At 46.9% G+C, this 21035-nt stretch overlaps 1 protein-coding gene across 5 annotated transcripts in view; it reads left to right on the forward strand.

The window, feature by feature from the left end:
• The window catches only part of WDFY4 (WDFY family member 4), a 278500-nt gene that overhangs the window by 20441 nt on the left and 237024 nt on the right, over positions 1-21035 (forward strand). For all 5 annotated transcript variants that reach the window (XM_089897807.1, XM_089897809.1, XM_089897805.1 and 2 more), the window contains exons 3-11: positions 7865-7979; positions 8758-8870; positions 10998-11132; positions 12731-12920; positions 14825-15014; positions 15951-16108; positions 17714-18166; positions 19072-19176; positions 20834-21024. In XM_089897807.1, the coding sequence (XP_089753933.1) occupies positions 7865-7979; positions 8758-8870; positions 10998-11132; positions 12731-12920; positions 14825-15014; positions 15951-16108; positions 17714-18166; positions 19072-19176; positions 20834-21024 (1650 nt within the window). The remainder of the gene's footprint in view (positions 1-7864; positions 7980-8757; positions 8871-10997; positions 11133-12730; positions 12921-14824; positions 15015-15950; positions 16109-17713; positions 18167-19071; positions 19177-20833; positions 21025-21035) is intronic.

The following is a 21035-nucleotide window of genomic DNA, read 5'->3' on the forward strand; positions in this document are numbered from 1 at the left end:
TATTGTCCGTGAATTCATTGATTTTCTCCATGTTTCAGATTCGGATACTCCATCCAACCCATTTCACAGATTGGATAACTGGGGCATGGGGAACATACTGGAAAAGAGGAACTAGATAAGGAGAGAGGGCCAGGTTTCTCCTTCCCAGCCATCCCTGCTCTAATGACCCCAGCTTCTGGGAGGTAGCTTTGTCTCACCCAGTTCTCAGATCAAATCTGCCTTATAAAAGGAAAAATGTGAGCATTGCCCCCTCCCCCCCAAATCACTGGGAAGGCATATGGGGTCCAGCCACTGCACTGTATCTTTTCCACCCCTCTGGGCAGCCCTAGCTCTGATGAAAGGACTCTGCATCTGAGAGCCAGGGCTTGATATTTCCTTGCCTCTCTACAGATTGTTGATTTGAGAATTCATTCATTTGTTGTACAAATATTTATTGAGCTCCTATACTCTGTTCTAGGGCCTGGTGCTATGAAAGTAAGGACGACAGATAGAGGTTTTACCTGCATCTGTCCAGAGCAGAGGATAACTGACTAGCACCCAGAATGTGTTCTGTTTGGCTTGTAGGGGTTAAAAATGAATTAGTGCCATTTTTTCAAAGTGGAAACTTTTCAGGTGAGACTTAGACTTCAGATTTCTCTTGAAAATATTTGTAGCTGTAATACTGATAATTGGATGGAGATGGTTGGGGGCACCTCTTTTAAACAGAAGATGGTCTTGGTCTCTCAGTTTACCCTAGTCCCCCACTCCCTAATATCTTTCACCCAACCCATATCACTCATTTATGTTATCTGACCCTGTAGGCATTGACCTCATGGATAGCAAGCTGTTCCTATTATAACTGAACCTTGGTATTGGTCCATGTTTCCCAAACCCTGTCCTGGTAAAAGGAGGAACAACAGCCCTATTGCTGAATACATGGGCTTTAGAGTCAAACAGTAGGGCTCCAGTCCCAGCTCCATTGCTTATTAGCTGTGCATCCTTGAGCAAGCTACTAAATGTTACTGAGCCTCAGTTTCCTCATCTGTAAAGTGGAATCAATACCAATTTGCTGGGAGACTGTGAGGGTGAGATCAGATGAGGATTGTAAAGTCCACAGCACATGGAAAGCAGACATGATCCCCATCACCTTTCCACCAACCTCCTGGAAACTGACTGCACATGTGCAGTTTGAGATCCTGTCACCACGATTCCCCAAACTGCTGACAAAATCTGCTATGTTTTGGATCCCTGGAGCCCACCTCTGATGAACCCTGTAGAGGCAGATTATTACAGGCTTTTCATCATTTTCTTAAAATCTATATCTTTTATTAAGTCCTATACGTTTACAAACCTGTTGTTCTTATTAAGTTCTGACTAATAAGCCCTGCCAGAACCACAGCCCTCAGGCTTCTTAATTAAGAGCTGGTAGCAGAAAGGAACATGGGGAAGGTGGGAGGTTTTGGGGGGTTGTAGTGCAGATAAAATCTGAGCTGTAGATGAAGACTGAGGACAGCCATTGGAATACAAGTCCCTGTGTTGGAAGTCAAGCTTGTAACCACTCTGTTCTGAATTTTATACCCATGAAACAGAACTCTTCAAGGTTGTCTGCAGAGAACCCCTTAGAAATATCAGGGCTTTAAAAAAAGTCATGCCGTCTCCCATGGCATGTGGCCGATTAATGTCTGATACCTCCAAACACACAGCAGGGGATGAACTTCTCCCTTATCCTGTCATTGTTTATACATAAATCTGCATCTACTATGAGGCAAATACAAAGAGGGGCTTGGTTGGTTCTATAGTAAATTCTAGCCCCACTGCCTCCCAAGTTGAAGAAACACTGCAGTTGTTAAGGAGTAAACCCACTCAACATTTTGGTGACTGTCTTGGTGATAAGAAGTCTCAGGGCACTGGTATCCCAGCAGGGAGCTGCCCTGAGGGGATGAGTCAGAAATGAAGTTCTCACTGGGATCTGCAGGCTCTCCTCCTCTACCAAGCTCCATCACTCCCTTTCCTAGGCCAAAGCCAGGGCAAGTGGTTACTTTCACTGATGATAGGTAGTAATATTCACCAAGCTCTAATTAACTAAGCCAGGCATTTTGTTCCATGCTTACAAGCCCTTATAATAACCCTGTGAAGTAGGTGCTATTTTTATCCCAGCTTTATAAATGAGGAAAGGGAGGTTTAGAGATGTTGCATAACTTGGCCAAGGTCAGCCAGCTGTTAGTGGGGAGCAGAACTTAACCTGGGCAGTCCACCCAGGCTCATGTTGTTAACCATTGCGTTCCCTCGGGCAGTGCTGAGGTCCATAGGACGGAGCACATCTGGTTTCTTTCCCTATCTCATGACTCACTGTGCGATGGCTCTGCCTGGCTCGTACCTATGTCCCCTTTCATACAAAAAGGATGCCACCCCCTGCACATGTGCTGTTTGTTTAGCTGACTCCAGGATGTTGCAGACAAGGAGGAGGTTTTATTGCATCACACAGGAAGCAGCACAAAGCCAATGACTTCAGAGTAACCACTCTGAAGTAACCAGAGTGCAGAGCAGTGCTTGCAGGAAGGATTCAATTGACTGCTACTCTTTCTCTGCCAAGAGCCTTGGGCTTTGGTCTTTCTAGAACCCTTCCCTATCATAAGATCTTACACCAAGAGAAGAAGGCATTCTGCTAGCAAGCATGGGTAGGTCCTGTTGGCCTTCAGCTGAGTTTGCTTTGGGGGAAAGGGGACCACTTGGGTCCTCTCGTTGCATAGAGATATTGGGTAATAATAGACGGAGAAAACTAGAGCTACAGATGTAGCGGTTGAAGATTGTTCTTAGAATATGTACTTTGAGAGAAAGCAGGCAGCGAGACAGGGAATCCTTAGAAATTAGTGTAAAATTCCTCACTGTCTGGGACAGACAACCTGGGGGGTGGGGCTACATGGGAAAAAAAGGGAATCTGTGGATGTGGTAGGTTAGAGATACTGCGGATGGGTTCACACTGCTCCCTTCAAGAGGTGACATCTATGTCCCCTCCCCTTGAATCTGGATGGGTTTGTGATGGCTTGACTAATGGAATAGGGCAAAAATGATATTTCTGGGCTCAGGCCTCAAGAGACTTGTAGCCTCTCTCTGTCACTTGAAATACTCATACTTAGAACCCTGCTTCCATGTTGTGAGGAAGCCCAAGCAGCCCCGAGTAAAAGCCTATGTGGAGAGAAACCAAACCCACTGACCTTGCAGCTGCACTTGCTGCTGAAAGTCAGCACAACTGGCCAGCCATGTGAGTGTGCCATGTTGCAAATGGATCTCTTAGCCCCTGTCCGCTGCCCCAGGTGAAGCAGAGGAAAGCTGTTCCTGCTGAGCCCTGCCCAAATTGCAGATCCGTGAGAAAAATAAATGATTGCTGTTATTTTAAGCCACTCAATTTGGGTCCAGTTTGTTATACAGCAATAGATAATCAGAACAGTAGGTAACATGGACAGGAATCCATTTATTTCCTAGTGTGGAGGGATTAGAATTAACACTAAATCAGTTGTACTTGGAGATGAGTGTATTTGTGTGTGTGTGTGTGTGTACATGTGCATGTACACAGGTGTGTATAGCTACTCGTAGGCTAACTGCCTGGCCAGTGGTACAGAGTTTATACCATTGGGTGTGGTCAATTATTCTCATACAAACCCAGCATGGACCCAACTGACTATGGAAGAGAGAGAAGTAACATTAAATATAATAATAGGGATGACCAACAGTTATTTCCAAGTGTGGTATCCAGAGGGGATGGTGATGGTAAATACCCCTTCTTGTCCATCCCTGACTCTAACCCACTTCAGAGTGGGGCCTGCAGTATGGTTTATTCCCTCCTCAGGGGAACAATATTTGTGTTATGTTAGTAAAGTTTTGATGCATCACTTTTTTTTTTTTTTCTGTTTACAAAGGAGAGAATCAATTGTGTCACATTATCAGGGGAAACTCATGTAAAGTCTCTGAAATGTTTTGAGTTCACTTAAAGGTCAAACCACCAAACTCTGAGGCAATGAAGAAATAGTAATACTGCAGTCACACTTGAAAACTAACCAGATTCTCTGTCATTCAAAGCTGGGGTTTTCTCCCATCTCCTCTAGAGCTTCTGTCTTCCTTATGCTCTGGAGACCAGAGCATCATTTTCTTTCTCTTTCTTCCATGTGAGGGGACAGCCACGAGGCATGATGGTGCAGTTTAGAGAATAAAAGTAAATAAAAGTTTTTAAAAATATTGAACAATATTCTCCCAGCGTGAAAATCCCAGTTTGGGAAAAAAATTAGTTCCTTTCAAAAGCTGCCGTAACTCTTTGGGGTCTCCACGGTAGCATTCAGTAAATGATTGCCTCTGTGCATCAAACAGCACCCCAGTGGCCTGAAAGAGTTAATGGGGCCTCCAGAAGTAGCCATCTTGGTCCCAGGAAGGAGTGTGAGCCTTGGGAGAATCTGGCTGAGCGTACAATTACTGTTCAACTCACAGTGGCCCGATTTGCTTTATTGCAGAATGCCTACTGGAGTCCCACTGCTCAAAGATGATCTCCATGCCTCTGAGTCAACTCCCTGCAAATTGGTCTTTGAGGGGTTTGCCACTGCAGGGAGGAGGCACAGGAATTTGTTAGGAAGATATCATAGCAGATATGATATCAGTCCTGGGGAGGGAAATAATGTTACCACTGAAATTCCCAGCCAGAAGGACTGACTTTATCTCTCCAGAGATTAACCTTTCCAGGTGATAGCTGGTTTCCAGGTGGTAGCCATACATTTCTTAGACATGCATATGCTACTTGTGTATGTGTGAGATAACTCAGCTCTTTACTCTGCTGTTTAACTGGTTCTCTAGGATTACCCTATGGCTCAGCCTCTGCTTCTGTAAAGTGGGAATAATAATAATCCCAATCCCTATGCAGATTAGTGGAAACAATGCATGTCAGTGCTTGGCCCAGCATTTGGCACAAAACCAGCGCTCCGCAACACATTCGGCCATCGTTCTGCACACTGTGGGTCTCATAGTCATGTGTTTGCTTATCAAATATTTGGTGAAGGTCTACCATGTATAATAGTATTTAACATTCACCTAGTATTTTTGTAGTTCTAGCAAAGTTCTGATGTACTGCTTTTTTATTTACAAAGGAAAGGTGCGACTATGTTCGTTTATAGGGCAGAAAATGTTTAAGTGTTTCAGATACAAGGTTTTGTTCAAATCAAAATACCCAAGTACTCACCACCCATATAAAAGAAATGAAGCATTTCAGATAAACTAAAGCCACCTGTGCATGAATTCTAGAACTCATTCCACTTCCACCCTCCTCCAATGGTAACTCCCAACCTGCTGAATTATCATGCCCTGTGGGAAATGATATATAGAGAGACAGCAAGTTACAGAAGTATATTACAGTATCATTCTAAAATACCTGTGAGACTATATGTAAATTATACAGTAATATGGGTGTATTTTTATAACCATAAGTAATATTATTGTGTAATTTATGTATAGTCTCACAGGTTTTTGTAGACTCATACTGTAATATGCTGTTACAATTTGCTTTTTCCACAACATTCTATTTTGGGGATTTATCCATATTGATACAGCTCTATTTTTCTTTTTCAGTTCTATATGATATCTTTATATAGATATGTCACAAATTATTCATTCATTATCCTATTGATGAACGTTGTTTTTCCCAATCAAAAATAACGCTACATGAATATTTCTTGTTAACGTCACCTTGTGCATGTGTGCATTTCTCTAGGGACTAAACCAAAGATTGGAATTGGTGGGTTTTTGGATGTGTGCCCCTTTAACTTTATTGGATTACGTTAAATGCTTCTTCAAAGAGGTTCTTCTAAGTGACACTCCATCATAGAGTATGGGGGTTTCATCGTTCCTCACCTTCACCCACATTTGATATTGGCAGATTTTTCATTTTTACTAAGCAGAAAAGTATAAAATATCTCCTTGCAGTTATAGTTTGCATTTTCCTGATTATTAGTAATTTGCCATTTATCTTTCAATAAGTTACTTGTTTCATTTGCCCATTTTTTAAAAATCAGATTTTTTTCTTATTAATTTATAGGAGTCTAAATACCAGTCCTTTGTCAGTTATATGCATCGCAGATATTTTCTCCCCATCTGTGGTTTGCCTCCTCATTTTGTGTATGGTGTCTTTTCACATAGAGAAGAGTTTTAAAGGTTTTTACTTTTAAACAATGTAGGTAGTATCTATTGCAAGGAAACATATTGAAAATGATTTCCCTTTGGAAATTTTATGTGTTTCTCACCCCTTCTAAAGGAGGATCTCAGCTTAAAAAAACTTGGCCAGGCCTCTGGGCAGGAACATAATTTAATAAGGCTGGTGAGTGGGAGCAGGAGTCAGGAGTGCAGCAAAATTACATTTCATAGAGGCCACTAATTGGCACAGCAGCTTACCTTCCTGGTGGGAACCTGGGATCAGGAATTGCCAGGAACTCAAGTCTGGGGCCGAGGACAGTCACTCCACTCTGTACTCAGCCTGTGACAAGAAGGGAGAACAGAGGGAAAAGGCTCTGCGTGAGAAGCAGATCTAGGGATAGGATTACTACGGAGACTGGGAGGAAATTTTGAAAAGAGTCTGGCATCCCAAGCAGAACTGTAAAAGACTTCTATTAAACAGTATCCTAAACAATAAGGGGAAAAAGTCTGAGGAAAATGATGAGCAGATGGGATAGAGATTAAAGGGACAGATAAGAAAGGATTTTAAGGAAATTAAAAAGAAATAGGAGATTAAAAACAATGACAGCAACTTGGACTCGGAAAGGATTTCCTAAGCTTGTAACTAAATCCAGAAAGCAAAGGAATGGACTGAGAAATTTCATTTCATAGGAATTTCAGATTTCTGTACAGCAAAACCAAACAATACCAAATTTAAAGATGAAATGACAAATTCGAAAAAATCGAGATAGTATTATAGACCAATGGTTAACGATTTTTATATATAAAGAGATTTTTGAAATAAATAAGAAAATAGTGAAAACTCCAATAGGATAATAGGCCAAGAGTAAAAATGGACAATTCAAGAGGCATGAAAAGCATTCATCCACTCTAGTTATCCAAAGATTGCAATTGAAATGAGATATTTTTTCTTCTACAAGTTTTCTCATTTAAGATGAAAAAGCACCATAGACCATAGTGCTTGACGTTGGCATGGGTGGAGAGAAATCAGCCCTTTTCCATGGAGCCCTTGGAGGCTAATCTGGTAAATTGTTTCTGGAGAGTGAGTTAGTAGTTAGTAATAGGTACCAAATCACTAAAAAGAGAAAAAAAACCCACTCTTTTAATTGAAAATCCCACATTTTTAATCCTACAATTAAATTAATTGTAGGATTAAATTAATCCTTTTTAGAATTTATCTGAAGGAAATACTTGCATGACTAAAACTAAGATATCTGCATGAGGTTTGACAAGTGTGTAAGAGGAGAATCAGTGAGACACAGCAACTGATGGTGAGGAAGGGGAGGGACGCGGGATGTAGAGAATCACTCTTGGAATTTCCCACTAGGGCAGGTGGGTGCCTGGTAGGGACATTCACTGAGGCAGGAGGCAGCAGGTCTGGGGGGAAGGCAGTGGATTCAGTTATGTGTGTTTGATGTTTCAGGAGCACGAGTTCAGGGGAGACGTCCAGGGGCCAGTTGGAGGTGTCTGGAGCTCAGCAGGAAGTTGAAGAATTCATAGGCACTAGGGTAGGGAGACAGTGGAAGCTGGAGGGTAGGTGATTCAGTGGCCTTTGGTTGCACCTGGCTCAAGCGAGTTGAGCCACTGGTTTGGGCTGGCAGGGAGGGAAGGAGGTGATTCTGATGCCTTGCTTTGTAGCTTTGACATCTCTGAGCGAATCCTGCATGTTGCGCTTCAGGCCTGGGAACACTCCGTGGGGATCATCTGCTTTCCCAGTCTCCAAAGGCTGGCTGAAGACGTTTCCAACCAACTTGCCCAGGAGATACAGAAGGCACTGGTGGGAAAGCCTGCAGGTGAGAGAAGAGAGGTCCTGGAGAGCTTCACCGTAAGCGAAACAGCTCTGTAGACCCCTCCCAGGCCTCCGGCTAAGCCCCTCTCTGCTTTCTAGAGGAGTTAGAGTAGTGACTTCGAAAGCACACGGAAGGCCAGGTTCTGCCACTGAATACCCTGGAGAACAAAGGAAAAGGCTAAAAGAGGGAAGAGAAGAGGGACTTGGGAAACTCTGCTGCTCCTGGGAGGGACACACACACACACACACATACATACACACACAGACACACAGAAACCAAAGCCAAGCATGTTTCCTGCTGCAGGTCTCCTGACTTGCATCCTTCCACTCAGGGAGCTGGACCCCAGAGGCTGGGCTATGAGACTGAGGGCAGGAGGGAATTCCAGGGGGAAGGAACGGCTTGAGCATGGTGTAGATTGCAGGAATCCCTGTGACAAAAGGGGCAGTGTGATACAGGAAGTGGGGAAAAGACACTGGATTGTGGCAAGTCCAATTGCCGAGGAGCTTGTTGTTATTATTTAGCAATAGGGAGCCATTGATGGTTGTTGAACAGGGAGGGTGGTATGATAAAGGCTATCCTCCAAGGAGATTCATGTGGCAGAGAGTGAAATGTTTGGTACAGATGCAGGTGTCATTGTTGGGAGGGCAAGAGGCAGAAGTTCCCTAAAGACGCTAAGGCACATCTCATGGAGAGAGGGGCCCACGTGGAGGGAAGCTGGGTGACCAGGCCACCACACTGCCCTGCTGGTGACCCTTTCTCCCCTCCCCCACACTCTCGCCAGAGCAAGCACGGGTGGCAGCTGGGCAGTTGCTGTGGTGGAAGGGAGATGCCGATGCAGAGCAGGATGGCTACCTGCTCCTGAAGTCAGTGTACGTGCTCACGGGGACAGATTCGGTAAGTTCCAGGCCCCAGTGGCCCAGCCTGGGTGCTTCTCACCTGTGTACAGAGGGACGTCCCAGCTCAGGGCAGTGGCATGTCTCAAGGGTGTCTTTATTTTCATGAAACTGATTTATCATTTTTCCTTCCCTACTTCCCCTCGGATATAGAACGTGGACTTCAGAGTCTGAAATTCATATTCACATCCCGCCTTTTCAGTTGACAAGCTGTGTGTAACCTTGAGCAAATAACTTGACCTCTTTGCATCTCTGTTGTGTTGTTAATTCTAAAATTGGGGATAATAATGCCTCCATTCTAGGGTCAGTGTGAGGATCAAAAATGACGGACGTGTATGGACTATATTTCCTGCGTGTCAGGGTGAGGCTGGGTGCATCCCACGCATTGTACTAATTAATCCTCCCCAAACCCTACGAGTCAGATTACAGCGATGCTGCGCTGGTGACTAGAAATCAGGTTCGCCCGTGATATGTAGCTGCAGTCTGTCTGACTCTGTGCTCTGAGCCACTGCTCTTTACTACCTCCGGCTAAATTCACACTAAAGGAGCAAGGCCTGTAGGCACCTGCCCCGTGTCTCCCCAGAGACGAAAGCGACCGCTCCTCCTTCCCTTCCCATCCTGCAGGCCCCATCCTGCAGGCTGCAGTCACGGCCTCCCACCATGAAGCAGGGACCTTGAGTGGTTTGCCAATGACTGGTGTCCTCTCAGGCAGAAGCAGTCCCTGGGAGCTGTGGCCATCAGCAGCAGTGGCCGAGGCCCTGTGCAGGGCAGGCCCAGAGGCTCCTCCATCTAGCGAGGCTGCCCACTGTGAGCCTCCTGGTGCCCAGACTAGGAACAGCAGGGAACCAGGCTGGGGTGGTGGCTGCCCTCTGTCTAATGGTGAACAGAGGCATCAGACAGGCATTTGAAGACAGTGCCAGGAGGTGAGAGAGGAGCACAGCAAACAGTTGTTCACCAGTGGGAGGACCATCTGACTTTTCTTCCATGTAAACTGCCTGGACCACCATCAGGGACAGTGGCCCGGAGCACAGGGTGGGGGCTTTTCAGCCCCTGGAGAAGAACTGTTTTCAGTCTGAAGAGTAAAAAGTAACCTAAAGCCTTGTTTTCTGCTGCGAGGAGTCTGCCCCCAAAGTAGTGAGAGAGTAAGCAGTTGGCTTTCTGGGGAGGCAGTGCAGTTTGGAGGACAGGGAGAGCCACCCTGAGTGCAGTCATGCAGGGCCACATGTCCAGTATGGGGGCAGACATTACCTGCAGTGGAAGCTTTTAGGGACTAGTGGCCTGCATTACACTCCTGCTGCTGGTCCAGGCTGTACATTCTTCTTTTCTCTTTTCTAATTTACCCACCATGTCTGTGAGATTAGTCAGTCGGGTGGGAAATTGCATGGACAATATACTTTTTAATAACCACGCATGCGCTGTCTCACGGTCATGTATGTGTGCACACACGCATGTAGAGGCTACAGCCACAGTAATCCTGGTGCAGCTGCAGGCACAGCCTGTGAAGAAAGGCCCTGGGAAGCTTCACACTCAGGCTGGTCCCTCTCTGCCAACTCCCTGTCTCCTCTCTGTCTGGCAGCCCTGGGGCTGTTTAGCTGTGGTGTGGCTCTCTGGATTATTGGTCCTCACCTATAGGGCTGTTTTGGTCATGATGAGGTCTTAAATCTGGACGAAGGGATGGACAGGGCCCTGAGCATGTCCTTAATTCAGTTGCTTGTACTTGTTCTCAACCACCTCTTCCCTACTGAGTTTCCAGTTCCCTCATCAGGAGGAAACCTACCAAAATCAGAGGTATGATTGCCAGGAAAGCCCTTGATTTCTGCTCTGCACCAGTTCCACCCTCCTGCCCTCCCTCCTTTCCTTCCTTCCTATCATCTGTCTACTGTGTAAAAGATATAATGTTTATCGAGCACATAATACACACTTTATATCAACTTAATCTTCACAGCCAACCCAGTGGGCCCTATGATTGCCTCCATTCTTAACTGAGAATGCGTCGCCCAGAGAGAGGAAGTGACTTCCCCGCGTTCGTGGCTAAAACAGCCGCACTGGCTGACCTCTCTGGTCTGGGTCTGGAGCCGTGCTCTGCCTGGCTCTGCGGCCCTGGGTCACGTCTGCTCTTCGCTTGCAGGAGACGCTGGGCAGAGTTGCCGAATCGGGGCTCCCAGCCCTGCTCCTCCAGTGCCTTTACCTCTTCTTTGTCTTTCCTCTGGGAAAGAATGAGCTTTTTGAGAGTGATGTTCAAGTTCAGAGGATGTTTGTGCAGGTGAGTGGGAGGAGGGCTGGACTCCCTTGGGCCGAGACCGAGCTCTGCTTCTCCAACCCCCTTTCATCTCTCTCCTCTATTCTCCTGGAGGGTCCAGATCACCTTTTTCCCCCAGGCTCTGCAAATGCCAGGGAACCCCACGCATTTGGAAGATGGAGTTTCTCTCCATCTCGCTGTATCCTTGTATTGCCCTTGTTCTCTCCCAGGACGGTGTGCTCCTCCTCCCCCGCTTGGCCACACCAGCTCCTTGTCCTCCAGTCTGTGTTCTAAGGTCCCGCCGACCCTCCCGGACATCTGGAACCTCCTGTCTCTGGCCCCTGCACCTCTGAGAACAAACATGCTAAGCCCCCTTGCAGAACTGTAGCCAACATTTTCTAAGTACTTGCTATGTACCCACCCTTATGCCATAACCTCACATCTGTCACCTCCCCGAGCCCTCTCTTCCACCACAGGATGTGTGTGGTTTTGTGATCTAAGGTACGGTGAGTAAACATGAGTCCAGGGTCACAGAGGTGGTGGGTCGGGGCTGGGATTGGAACCCTGGGAACCTGGCTCCTGAGTCTGCTCACAGAAAGGCATTTAACCTCTCTGTGCGGTCACCTCCGTCTCTCCTCTCAGAGGCCATCTCAGGCCACTAAGCATCACATGCTATGTCCTCATGTCATTACCCATCTTTCCTATCCTCTCTGACCAGCAGCGACTTTTAACATAACTTCTCACCTCTCTCCCCTGCGCCCTTACTGACAAGTTCTGCTTTCTCAGCTTTTGGGATGCTGCATTCTCCAGAAGACTCCTCCTGCCTCTCTGGTGGGGGGACTGTGTAGCTTACTCATCTCTGTGCCTTGGCCAGGGTCTCGCACAGAGCAGGTACTTCGGACCATTTGGGGATTGCCGATGCAGCTGTCCACTGAACATGCACGTCCACATCCCCATCCATTTTAGACCAATTTTCAGGCCAGAATCATCTTTACCAGAGGGTATCTCATAAGTTCTGGCAGGTTCCACTTATGGTGGGTTGTCCATAAGCTGCATCTGTTAGAAATTTAGGTGTCATTTGCCCACACATAAATCATATTTTAAGTGGTGACCAGGACACAGTACTGGGTACTTAAGTCTTTACTGTGTGGCTTCTATGTGCTCTGCAGGGAAGTAGTACAGCCCTGTCTTCCTGGTCCTCTCCATGTATGGACAATGTGAGCCACAGTGATACCACATCAGAGTTCCTCAGGGTTTCCTTATTTCATTCCACAAAATATAGAGAACTCCTCTTGGGCTCGTCACTATGCCGGACCCACGGTCTCTCACAGAGATGACAGAGAGACAGAGAAGTTAAACGGGGAGATCAGTCGTGCGAATAAATGATCAGCGTCCAATTTTTTAAGTGCTCTGATGGAAAAGTGAGAGATGTGCTGGGAAATGAGGACAAGAGTATAAATGGAGGCCCTTCTGAGGAAATGGCATTGAATCTCCCTGGTTTGGGGCAGAGGGTGACCACATATGACCCCATCCTTCCCGCTGAGACATGGAAAATTGGGGAACAAATTCATCACAGGAAGGAGGCTTCCTAACCAGAGTCTCTTTGGCTTTTTTTTTTCCAGATGTTGCTCAACATTTGCGGTGAGGCTCAGGGTCTGGAGGGACTTCTCTCTGGAAACGAGCTCCAGTCTCTTGTGATTGCCACGACGTGTCTTCGGGAGCACAGCTGCTCCTTTTGGAAGGAGCCCACCTTCTGTGTGCTGAAGGCAATCTCCAAGGCCCAAAACCTTAGCATCATCCAATACCTGCAGGGTATGACCCTGGGAGACCAGGGCTGGGCTGTGGGCACACTTTCTAGAATAAGACCTTGGGATGCCCTTGCAGCATCAGTATAGATTCCAGGGACCAAAATAGTGATGAACAAACAGGATTTTCACCGATGCCCAACTATGCCTAGTAGGTGACCCTACATTGCTTGGGTCCATTCATGAAAGTGTCTTTATTGTTCATTTTGATGCTCTACTGGAGGAGAGAGGGAAAGGGGAACTCATTTACTACACACATGCTGTTGAACAGACACTGTGCTGGGCTCATTTGTATGTTACCTCATTTGCTTCTTTGAGATACATGTTGATAATTAATGCCATTTTCCAGCAGAGGAAACAGATTGAGTGATAGAAGAATTTGCCAAGGCTCCCCAGCTAGTGAAGAAGAGAATCAAATATTAACCCTGGAGATGCCTGATTCCAGTGCCTTAGGTTCTGCTCTGGGCAGCATGTGTAAGGGTTAAGGACTTAGATTCTGGAACCAGATGGCCTGGGGTGTGGGCTCCAGCTCTGTCCTCCTAGCTGAGTGACCTTGGGCACTTAACTGCTTGGGTGCTTCAGTTTTTTCATCTGTAAAATGGAGATCATAATCCCGTTGATCTCAATGGATTGTTGTGACACTTCGATGAGTTGGCATATTTGAAGTGCTTAGACCTGCTTGTCCACAAACACTCGCCCTGTGACCTGTCTTCTTTCTGGGGCCTCCTATAATAGACAGTCTCAGCTGGTGAGAGCTGGGAAAGTACAAGCCCACCCTCTTACTGTAATTGAACCCTGGGACGAAACTTCATCCCCAGTTTCAAGATTGAAATTTCCCAGTGAAGCCAGGGCCCAGTGGTAATGGTGCAGGGCTGAGCTGGGCCTGAGGTGCTCAGCATCCCAGGCACCCCTCAGAGACTAGAGTCAGAGACCCCTGAGAAAAGGCTGCCTGCCTTGGTGGCGGGGGTCTCTCACTGCGGTCATTATTCTCAGCTGGAAAAGAAAAATGCCACCGCAGTGAGGAGCTGGCCACAAAAGCACTGTGCCATAGGGGAATGAGTAGTTTCCATGGGCGTATAGGCTGAGGAGAAGGTCAGGGAGTAAGGACTAGCCTGGTGTCCACAACTCTCAGTGCTGCCCTGTCTGGCATGCAGAGTTTGGAACTTGTCCTTGGCCTCGCAGGTGAGGGACTGAGAATGCCTTATCTCAAATTCTGGTAGACACTTTTCCTGATCCACTGGTGTGACTTTCCTGGCACTGAGAAGAGGCTTCCCCCAATGAAAGAGCCCTAAAAACAGTGATCCACCCAAATGCAAACCCAGTGACATCTCTCTGCTGACTCCATTCTTTCCCTGGCTTCTCACAGCTCTGGGGTAACCAGTGTGTTCCACAGCAGGCCACATACCAGTGGGGCCTGTCTTCCTCCCCCTCCCTTGTGGACCACACTTCCCGGCTCCAACCCCCTGGATTCTTTAGTAGCTGATACACAACATCTTTTTGCCCTTCATCTTCCCACATGTTCATATATCCTTCCCTACACTTTTCATCAAGCTCGTTTCTGCTCAGCATTGCTTCCTTAGGGTCTTCTGTGACACTCAGGTCTGGTGTCTTGCATCTTGTTATTAATGGGCCTGGACTGTCCTGTGTGCTGGGAATTAAGAGCAGAGGGCTTAGAGGCTCCCTTCCACTTCCTGTTTCACCTGCTCTCCATCTGGGCCCTCGAGTGTGGCTCTCAGGATGACACTTCTCATGGAGGAGGCTTCTTCTTGATCCAAGAGCCAGCAGAAAAGTGTTTTGAATGAATTCTCATTCACATCTTGATATACAGTGTAAAGGCAGGTGGGGAGGGAATGACCACTGAAGAAAAGCTATTGCCTTTGAATTCAGCAGGGGTGTGTTTCCTTCCTGCAGCCATGGATTGCATCAAGATCTCCCTCCAGAACCTCTCCAGGCTTGCAGACACTCTCCCTGCTCCCGAGTTGAGCGAGGCAGTGAGCCTCGTCTTGGGCTTTGTGAAGGACTCCTACCCCGTCTCCTCTGCTCTGTTCCTGGAGTTTGAGAATGGGGAGGGCTACCCTCTGCTACTCAAAGTGTTACTTCGGTAAGTGGCTGTGCTTGGTGGGGAAGAAACGGTGGAAGCCAAGGTCCTCACAATCATTTGCAGTGCTTTGGAGAAAGACAGATATTGGGGCTTCTCAGAATGTCTTCTGAAATACAAATCTCCATAGAGCATGGCCAGAGAGACTTTTATTGCAAAAGTAAATCAACGTACAGCCAGGTTTCGAGCTACTTCTTTAGGAAACCAATGGGTGATTGCAATAATATTTTTACCAAGTCCATTTGGTGGCATGTACCACCTGCATGCTTGCTGGCCTAACAGCCACCTGTCAGAATCCACATCTTGTGTTGGAGGGCTTTCTGGGATGGCTGTGACCAGCTCTGCCTATATGCTTGGGGGTTGGAAGTGCCCATAGATCAACAACTCCAGGACCAGCCCTCTACCAATGACTGGTAGAAGCTGATGGATCCATACCCAGCAAATTTGCCCCTTGGGTGGGATAGCTCTACCCTGCCTTCCAGAGTCCCTGGGAGGATTAGAAACAAAAACAATACTCACTCTTGAAATAAGCATGAGGAAGTCTAATAAAGTCCAATTACTTTCCATGATGTCTGTATTGTTGCCATTCTGAAATATCAAATCCCTCATTTTGGGGGTGCTTCTGCCCTGCTGGTGCCCTAAGCTCATGACTTCTGGGGGTCTGGCCACGGAAAGCAGCCTTCCGGTGAGCCGATGCTGTGGCTCTTCACAGGTTTCTCTTTATTCTAATTGCACGTCCTCAGATCAAGGGCTGAGGCTTGCAAACAGAGTGACTTTTATCCCTCCCTGTATCTTTTGGTGCTGAACTGGTGGAGACCTTTTGGGTCTTGCCCAGCACTGCGATTTCCATTGCCTCTGTATCCCTGCAAGGAGCACCATGAGCAAACCTGGCTGCTCCGTCCAAGACGTCCAGGGAGCTGGCCTCATCTGTCCCCACAGGTATGACGGGCTGACCCAGAGTGAAGTGGACCCCCACCTAGAGGAGCTCCTTGGGCTGGTGGTGTGGCTGACAACCTGTGGGAGGTCAGAGCTGAAGGTGTTCGACAGCATCACTTACCCGCAGCTGGAAGGCTTCAAGTTCCATCACGAGGCTTCTGGTGGGTCATTGGGTGTCTCTGGGTGCCTGACAGCACTTGGCACTGTGCCCTGACAAGGCAGTGCAGGTCATTCCCTGATTCCCTGTGCAGAAACAAACATGTGGCAACTGTCAGTGATACAGTAGGGGCTGATTCTGTCATGCCTTTGGGGAGATTTAAAATCTCTCCTTTATAGATTTTTCCAGATGACCTGGGTGGGACTGAGACGAAATGTTTGCTTTAAAAAGGCAAAGGCTCTCTCAGATAATGGAGGGAGCCTGTGATCTCCATCACAGGTGTGACTTACTTGGTAACATCTGCTTATCTAACAGGGACTGATGGCCCTGAAACAGCCATCCAGGCTCAGAGTCAGTGCCTCCTTAGCGCTACAAGATACTGACTGATTGATTGATGAACTCAATCAACATGTACTGATAATTTCTGTCCAGCAGCCACTCCGCCCCATGCTGGGTACCACCGTGAAGAGGCCAGGTGTCTGCTCCTTAAAAATTCTCTATAGAGACCATCACACAAAACTTGAGACATAATCTACTCAATAACTGGCTGATAAACAGGCACAGTGGCGACACCAGTGCAGAGAATGAGCTCTGCCTGGGTCAGTCAGGAAACCCTGCACAGAGGGTCCCATTCAAGACAAGTTTCAAGGCAAAGGATGGGTCATCCAGGTAGAAAAGAGGGGGAAGAAATATAAAGACAGAAGGTACAGCCTGGGGAGAGAAATGGTGACCAGAAACATCTGGGTGAGTCTGGGGAGATGGGCAGAGAGACCTGCGCAGACCAGAGGGTGGAGGCTGCAAAGCTGTGAGACCAGTTTAGGAAAAGCCACTGGATGTGACTGCAGCAGACACACAGGGGAGTGGCTGGATTAGAGAGGAGTTTCAGAAACATCTCGAGCGAGCGTCTGAAGCACAGAGGGCTGGAGGCAGGGAGTTCTCTGAGGAAGTATCTCCTGGGTAAGAGAGAATGAGACTTAACCTTCTAGCTGGAGAGAAAGGAGGGAGTGGGTTTGGAAGGTGTCTTTATTTAACAGCTTGCCTAGAAATGAAACTGACTTTGCTTAGTAATCTTTAACATCATTTGATTTTAATTCATTGAAACCAATCCTCCAGTTCTGTGCTGCCCGATGGGAATATAATGCGAGCCATGTTACGTAATTTTAAATGTTCTAGCAGCAAAATTTTAAAAATTAAGAAGAAACAGGTTAAATTATTTTTAATAATAATATATTTTATTTAACCCAATATATCCAAAATATTACCATCAAAAAATGTGATCGTACAAATAATTGTTAATGACTTTTTTTTGCCTTCTCTTCTCAGTGTTCCATCTTGAAAATCTGATGAGTATTTTTACACTCAGGGCACGCCTCAGTTCACAGTGGCCACATTTCAAATGCTTAATTACCCAGCATGTCTTGGACAATGCAACTCCAGCCTTATTCACATTCTGGGCATATGGCTTTTCTGGACTTCTGATAGACATGTACCCACAGGAGCTAGAAAATAGAAACTTTAAATGGTATTTCCTTGTGATAATGCAAGCATGTATTTCTAGGCATAGGCAGGAGAAATGATTTGCAGGATTATTTCTTTTTTGCATCTTCAGGGGTGACCGTGAAGAATCTTCAGGCCTTCCAAGTCCTGCAGAATGTTTTCCACAAAGCCAGTGACCCTGTCCTCTGCACCAAAGTCCTGTCATCCATCAGGACCATGTGGGCCTGGAACGCCCGCAACTTCTTCCTGCTGGAGTGGACCCTGCAGCCCATCTCGCAGTTCGTGGAGATCGTGCCCCTGAAGCCGACCCTGGTGCAGATGCACTTCTTCCAGCTGCTGGAGGTCCTGGTGTTTGAGCTGCATTACGTGCCCCATGAGATCCTGCGGAAGGTGCAGCGCCTGATCCAGGAGAGCCCAGAGCCGCTCGTCGCCCTCGTGGCCTTGAAAACTGTCCTCAGGATCGCCGGTGGGGACCCGCTCTTCACTGACATCTTCCGGGACTCGGGGCTCCTGGGCCTGCTGCTAGCCCAGCTACGGAAGCAGGCCAAGATCCTGAGGAAGTCAGGTGCCTTCCAGGAGCTTTAGGAGGGGAAGTGGGGAATGGGTGGGGGCCAGTGTTAGCTGGGCCTGGTCTGTGTACCAGCCCCACCACCCATTAACATAACAGAGAAAGTGAGTGTGCCCATGTCACCTGGTGCCCTGAGAGTCAGAGAGGGTACCCCTGGGCTACATGGCTTCACAGCACAGGCAGCCTCCCTATTTTCTGTAACTTGCCTGATCTTCCCCATGAAGAGGTGGGAGGGATGGGTGTAAGTAGAAGCCAACTCATGGGACTGACTCAGGCCTGGTGAGCTCTTAGTTTTCAGATACCTCCTGCAGTAGATACTGTCTGAGTGTGTAGGTAGGGAAACAGCAGAAGGGCAGGTCCTCAGCAATGCAACGGGGAAAGGAGGCTCAGAGAGGCTGGAAAGTCCAGGATGGAAGGGTGTGCGGGACACGTCCGGGGTCAGCTAGGATACGGCCACCTTGCTCACATGGTGCTGTCGGGCCCAATGGCCTCCCACCTGGAGCAGAGGTCAGTCACCAGGGCCTTGCTGGCCAGCTTGCCCCTCTAAACCTTGGCCACACTTTTGCATGCCCTGCTGGGCTGTACACCCATGGCTCCTTGGCAGCACTCCCTCACCCTGCCTCAGGAGCGTGGGCCTGGGATTTCCCTGCCTAACCATGCCCCATGTACATACCCTGGATTTTACAGCAAGTCTTCCAGGGGATTTTGATGCACTCAAGTTGGAGAACCTCTGATGTAAGGGTTGTAGGGTCACATCTTACAAATTGGGATGCACACTCCTTTATAATGGAAGCATGATACTCATCTTTCTTTAAGAGGATAGGAAACTCATGGAATTGGAGAGTTGGGGCCATATCACATGTACTTAAAAATGTTTCTTCATTGCTTCTTAAATATGGCAGGAAACAAAGAGTCCAATCCTGGAGTTCAGGATATAGAAAGAGAACTGACTTGTGTGATGCTGAGAACTGTGGTCACGCTTCTGAAAGGATCAGTTCGGAATGCAGGTAAGGATGGTATCAAATTCACCTCGTCACTGGTTGGGAAAACATTAACTATTTCCTGGTGATTTATGTCATTGTTCAAAGGCTATATCCAAGGAATAACCAACACTATCGCTGTGGCTGATGTCCATTCACTGGTTGATGTTCAGGGATCAACAGTAAATTGGTAGACACATCAGTTGACACTTTTTACTGTTTAGTTGCTAAATAAGGCTGGGAATCAAAGAGTTATCTTAAATTTATGAGACCACAGAAACCCCATCTCTCTCAAGTAAAATCTTTTAATATACTGCTGCACTGACTATAGATACTTTTTAAAAAAGATTCAAATTGTAAAATACAGGCAAAGAAAACTCATCATTTTTTTTTTTTTTTTCGGTATGCGGGCCTCTCACTGTTGTGGCCTCTCCCGTTGCGGAGCACAGGCTCCGGACGCGCAGGCTCAGCGGCCATGGCTCATGGGCCCAGCCGCTCCACGGCATGTGGGATCCTACCGGACCAGGGCATGAACCCGTGTCCCCTGCATCGGCAGGCGGACTCTCAACCACTGCGCCACCAGGGAAGCCCAAAAGCTCATCATTTTTAAGAGACATAATTTGATGTGCTTTCAGCCCATGATGGATTTAGTACCTTCATCCATTCAAAAAAATTTTAGCTTCCTAAGATCATGTGGCTCTCATGCTTAAAAAATACGTGCCTAAAATATAAATGCATGTATATTATACTATGAAGCAGAGGCGTCAGCAAAGTGACATCAGTGGGTTTGGTGATTTGGTGCATATTTATCTGAGGCCCTCACAGGTCAACTATACCGAATGTGAATGATTATTTCATTATGGTAGAGCATCTCTAATGTTAGACTATAAGAGATTCCCTGGAGGTTCTGGTTAATAGGGAGGTGCATATTCCTAAGCTCCCTCCCAGAGATCTAATTATCAGGTCAAGGTAGAGCCTAGTAATCTACTTGTAAACAGGCTTCCAAGGTGATTTCCATGTAAGGGGTACCTGGCCCATAACTGGGGAAATCCTGCCTTATGGAGTTGACCAGCTCAAGTCCATGTCATACCATTTGAACGATCCAGTGAATTCCTAGTTCTTATTCTACATGTGATTACTTCAAAGATCAATCCTGGGGAAGAAATTCTTAGGATTACTTTTAAACAAAAACATACCGTTAGCCAAATTTCTTAAATCCTGCCTGCTGCCTACCTTGCCACAAGAAACTACCTACGAGTTAAACATACTCTTAAATTCTGGTTTGCTTTCAATAAGAATTTGGGCAGAGATAAGAGAGAATTGCCATTGGCCCTGGATTAGGGGATTATGTGGAAATAAATACCAGAGCTACATCCAATTAAAGTTTGTATTACTTACGTCTCTAAAAATAGAAAAGGGGGAAACTTTTTTTCAAAAACAGAATTCTCACTGGAGAAGAAACCGGTTTTTCTTTCTAATTCTCAGCTCCATAGTTTCTCTCTTCCTCTTCTTATTTTAACAGTAGGTATGGATTTTGAAAAAAAATTTTCTAATGCGTGGAAAAAACACATACACATGTAGTCAAACAAACTTGGAAATTGTGAGGAAAAGCTTTCCTTGTAATTGAAGCTAAGGTGCCAAGGCCCCCATCGCTCTAGCCCCATACTCTCTGTCTGGTCCCCAGTTGTCCTGAAAGACCACGGCATGGTGCCCTTCATCAAGATCTTCCTGGACGATGAGTGCTACCGGGGAGCCTCACTCAGCATCTTGGAGCAGCTCTCAGTCATCAACGCCGAGGAGTACATGAGCATCATCGTGGGCGCTTTGTGCTCGTCCACTCAAGGGGAACTGCAGCTGAAACTGGATCTCCTGAAGGTGATGTCAAG

The sequence above is a fragment of the Delphinapterus leucas genome, chromosome 16, assembly GCF_059928025.1.
Source record: "Delphinapterus leucas isolate spDelLeu-1000000601 "Yukka" chromosome 16, BTC_Dleu_Yukka2, whole genome shotgun sequence".
NCBI lineage: Eukaryota > Metazoa > Chordata > Mammalia > Artiodactyla > Monodontidae > Delphinapterus > Delphinapterus leucas.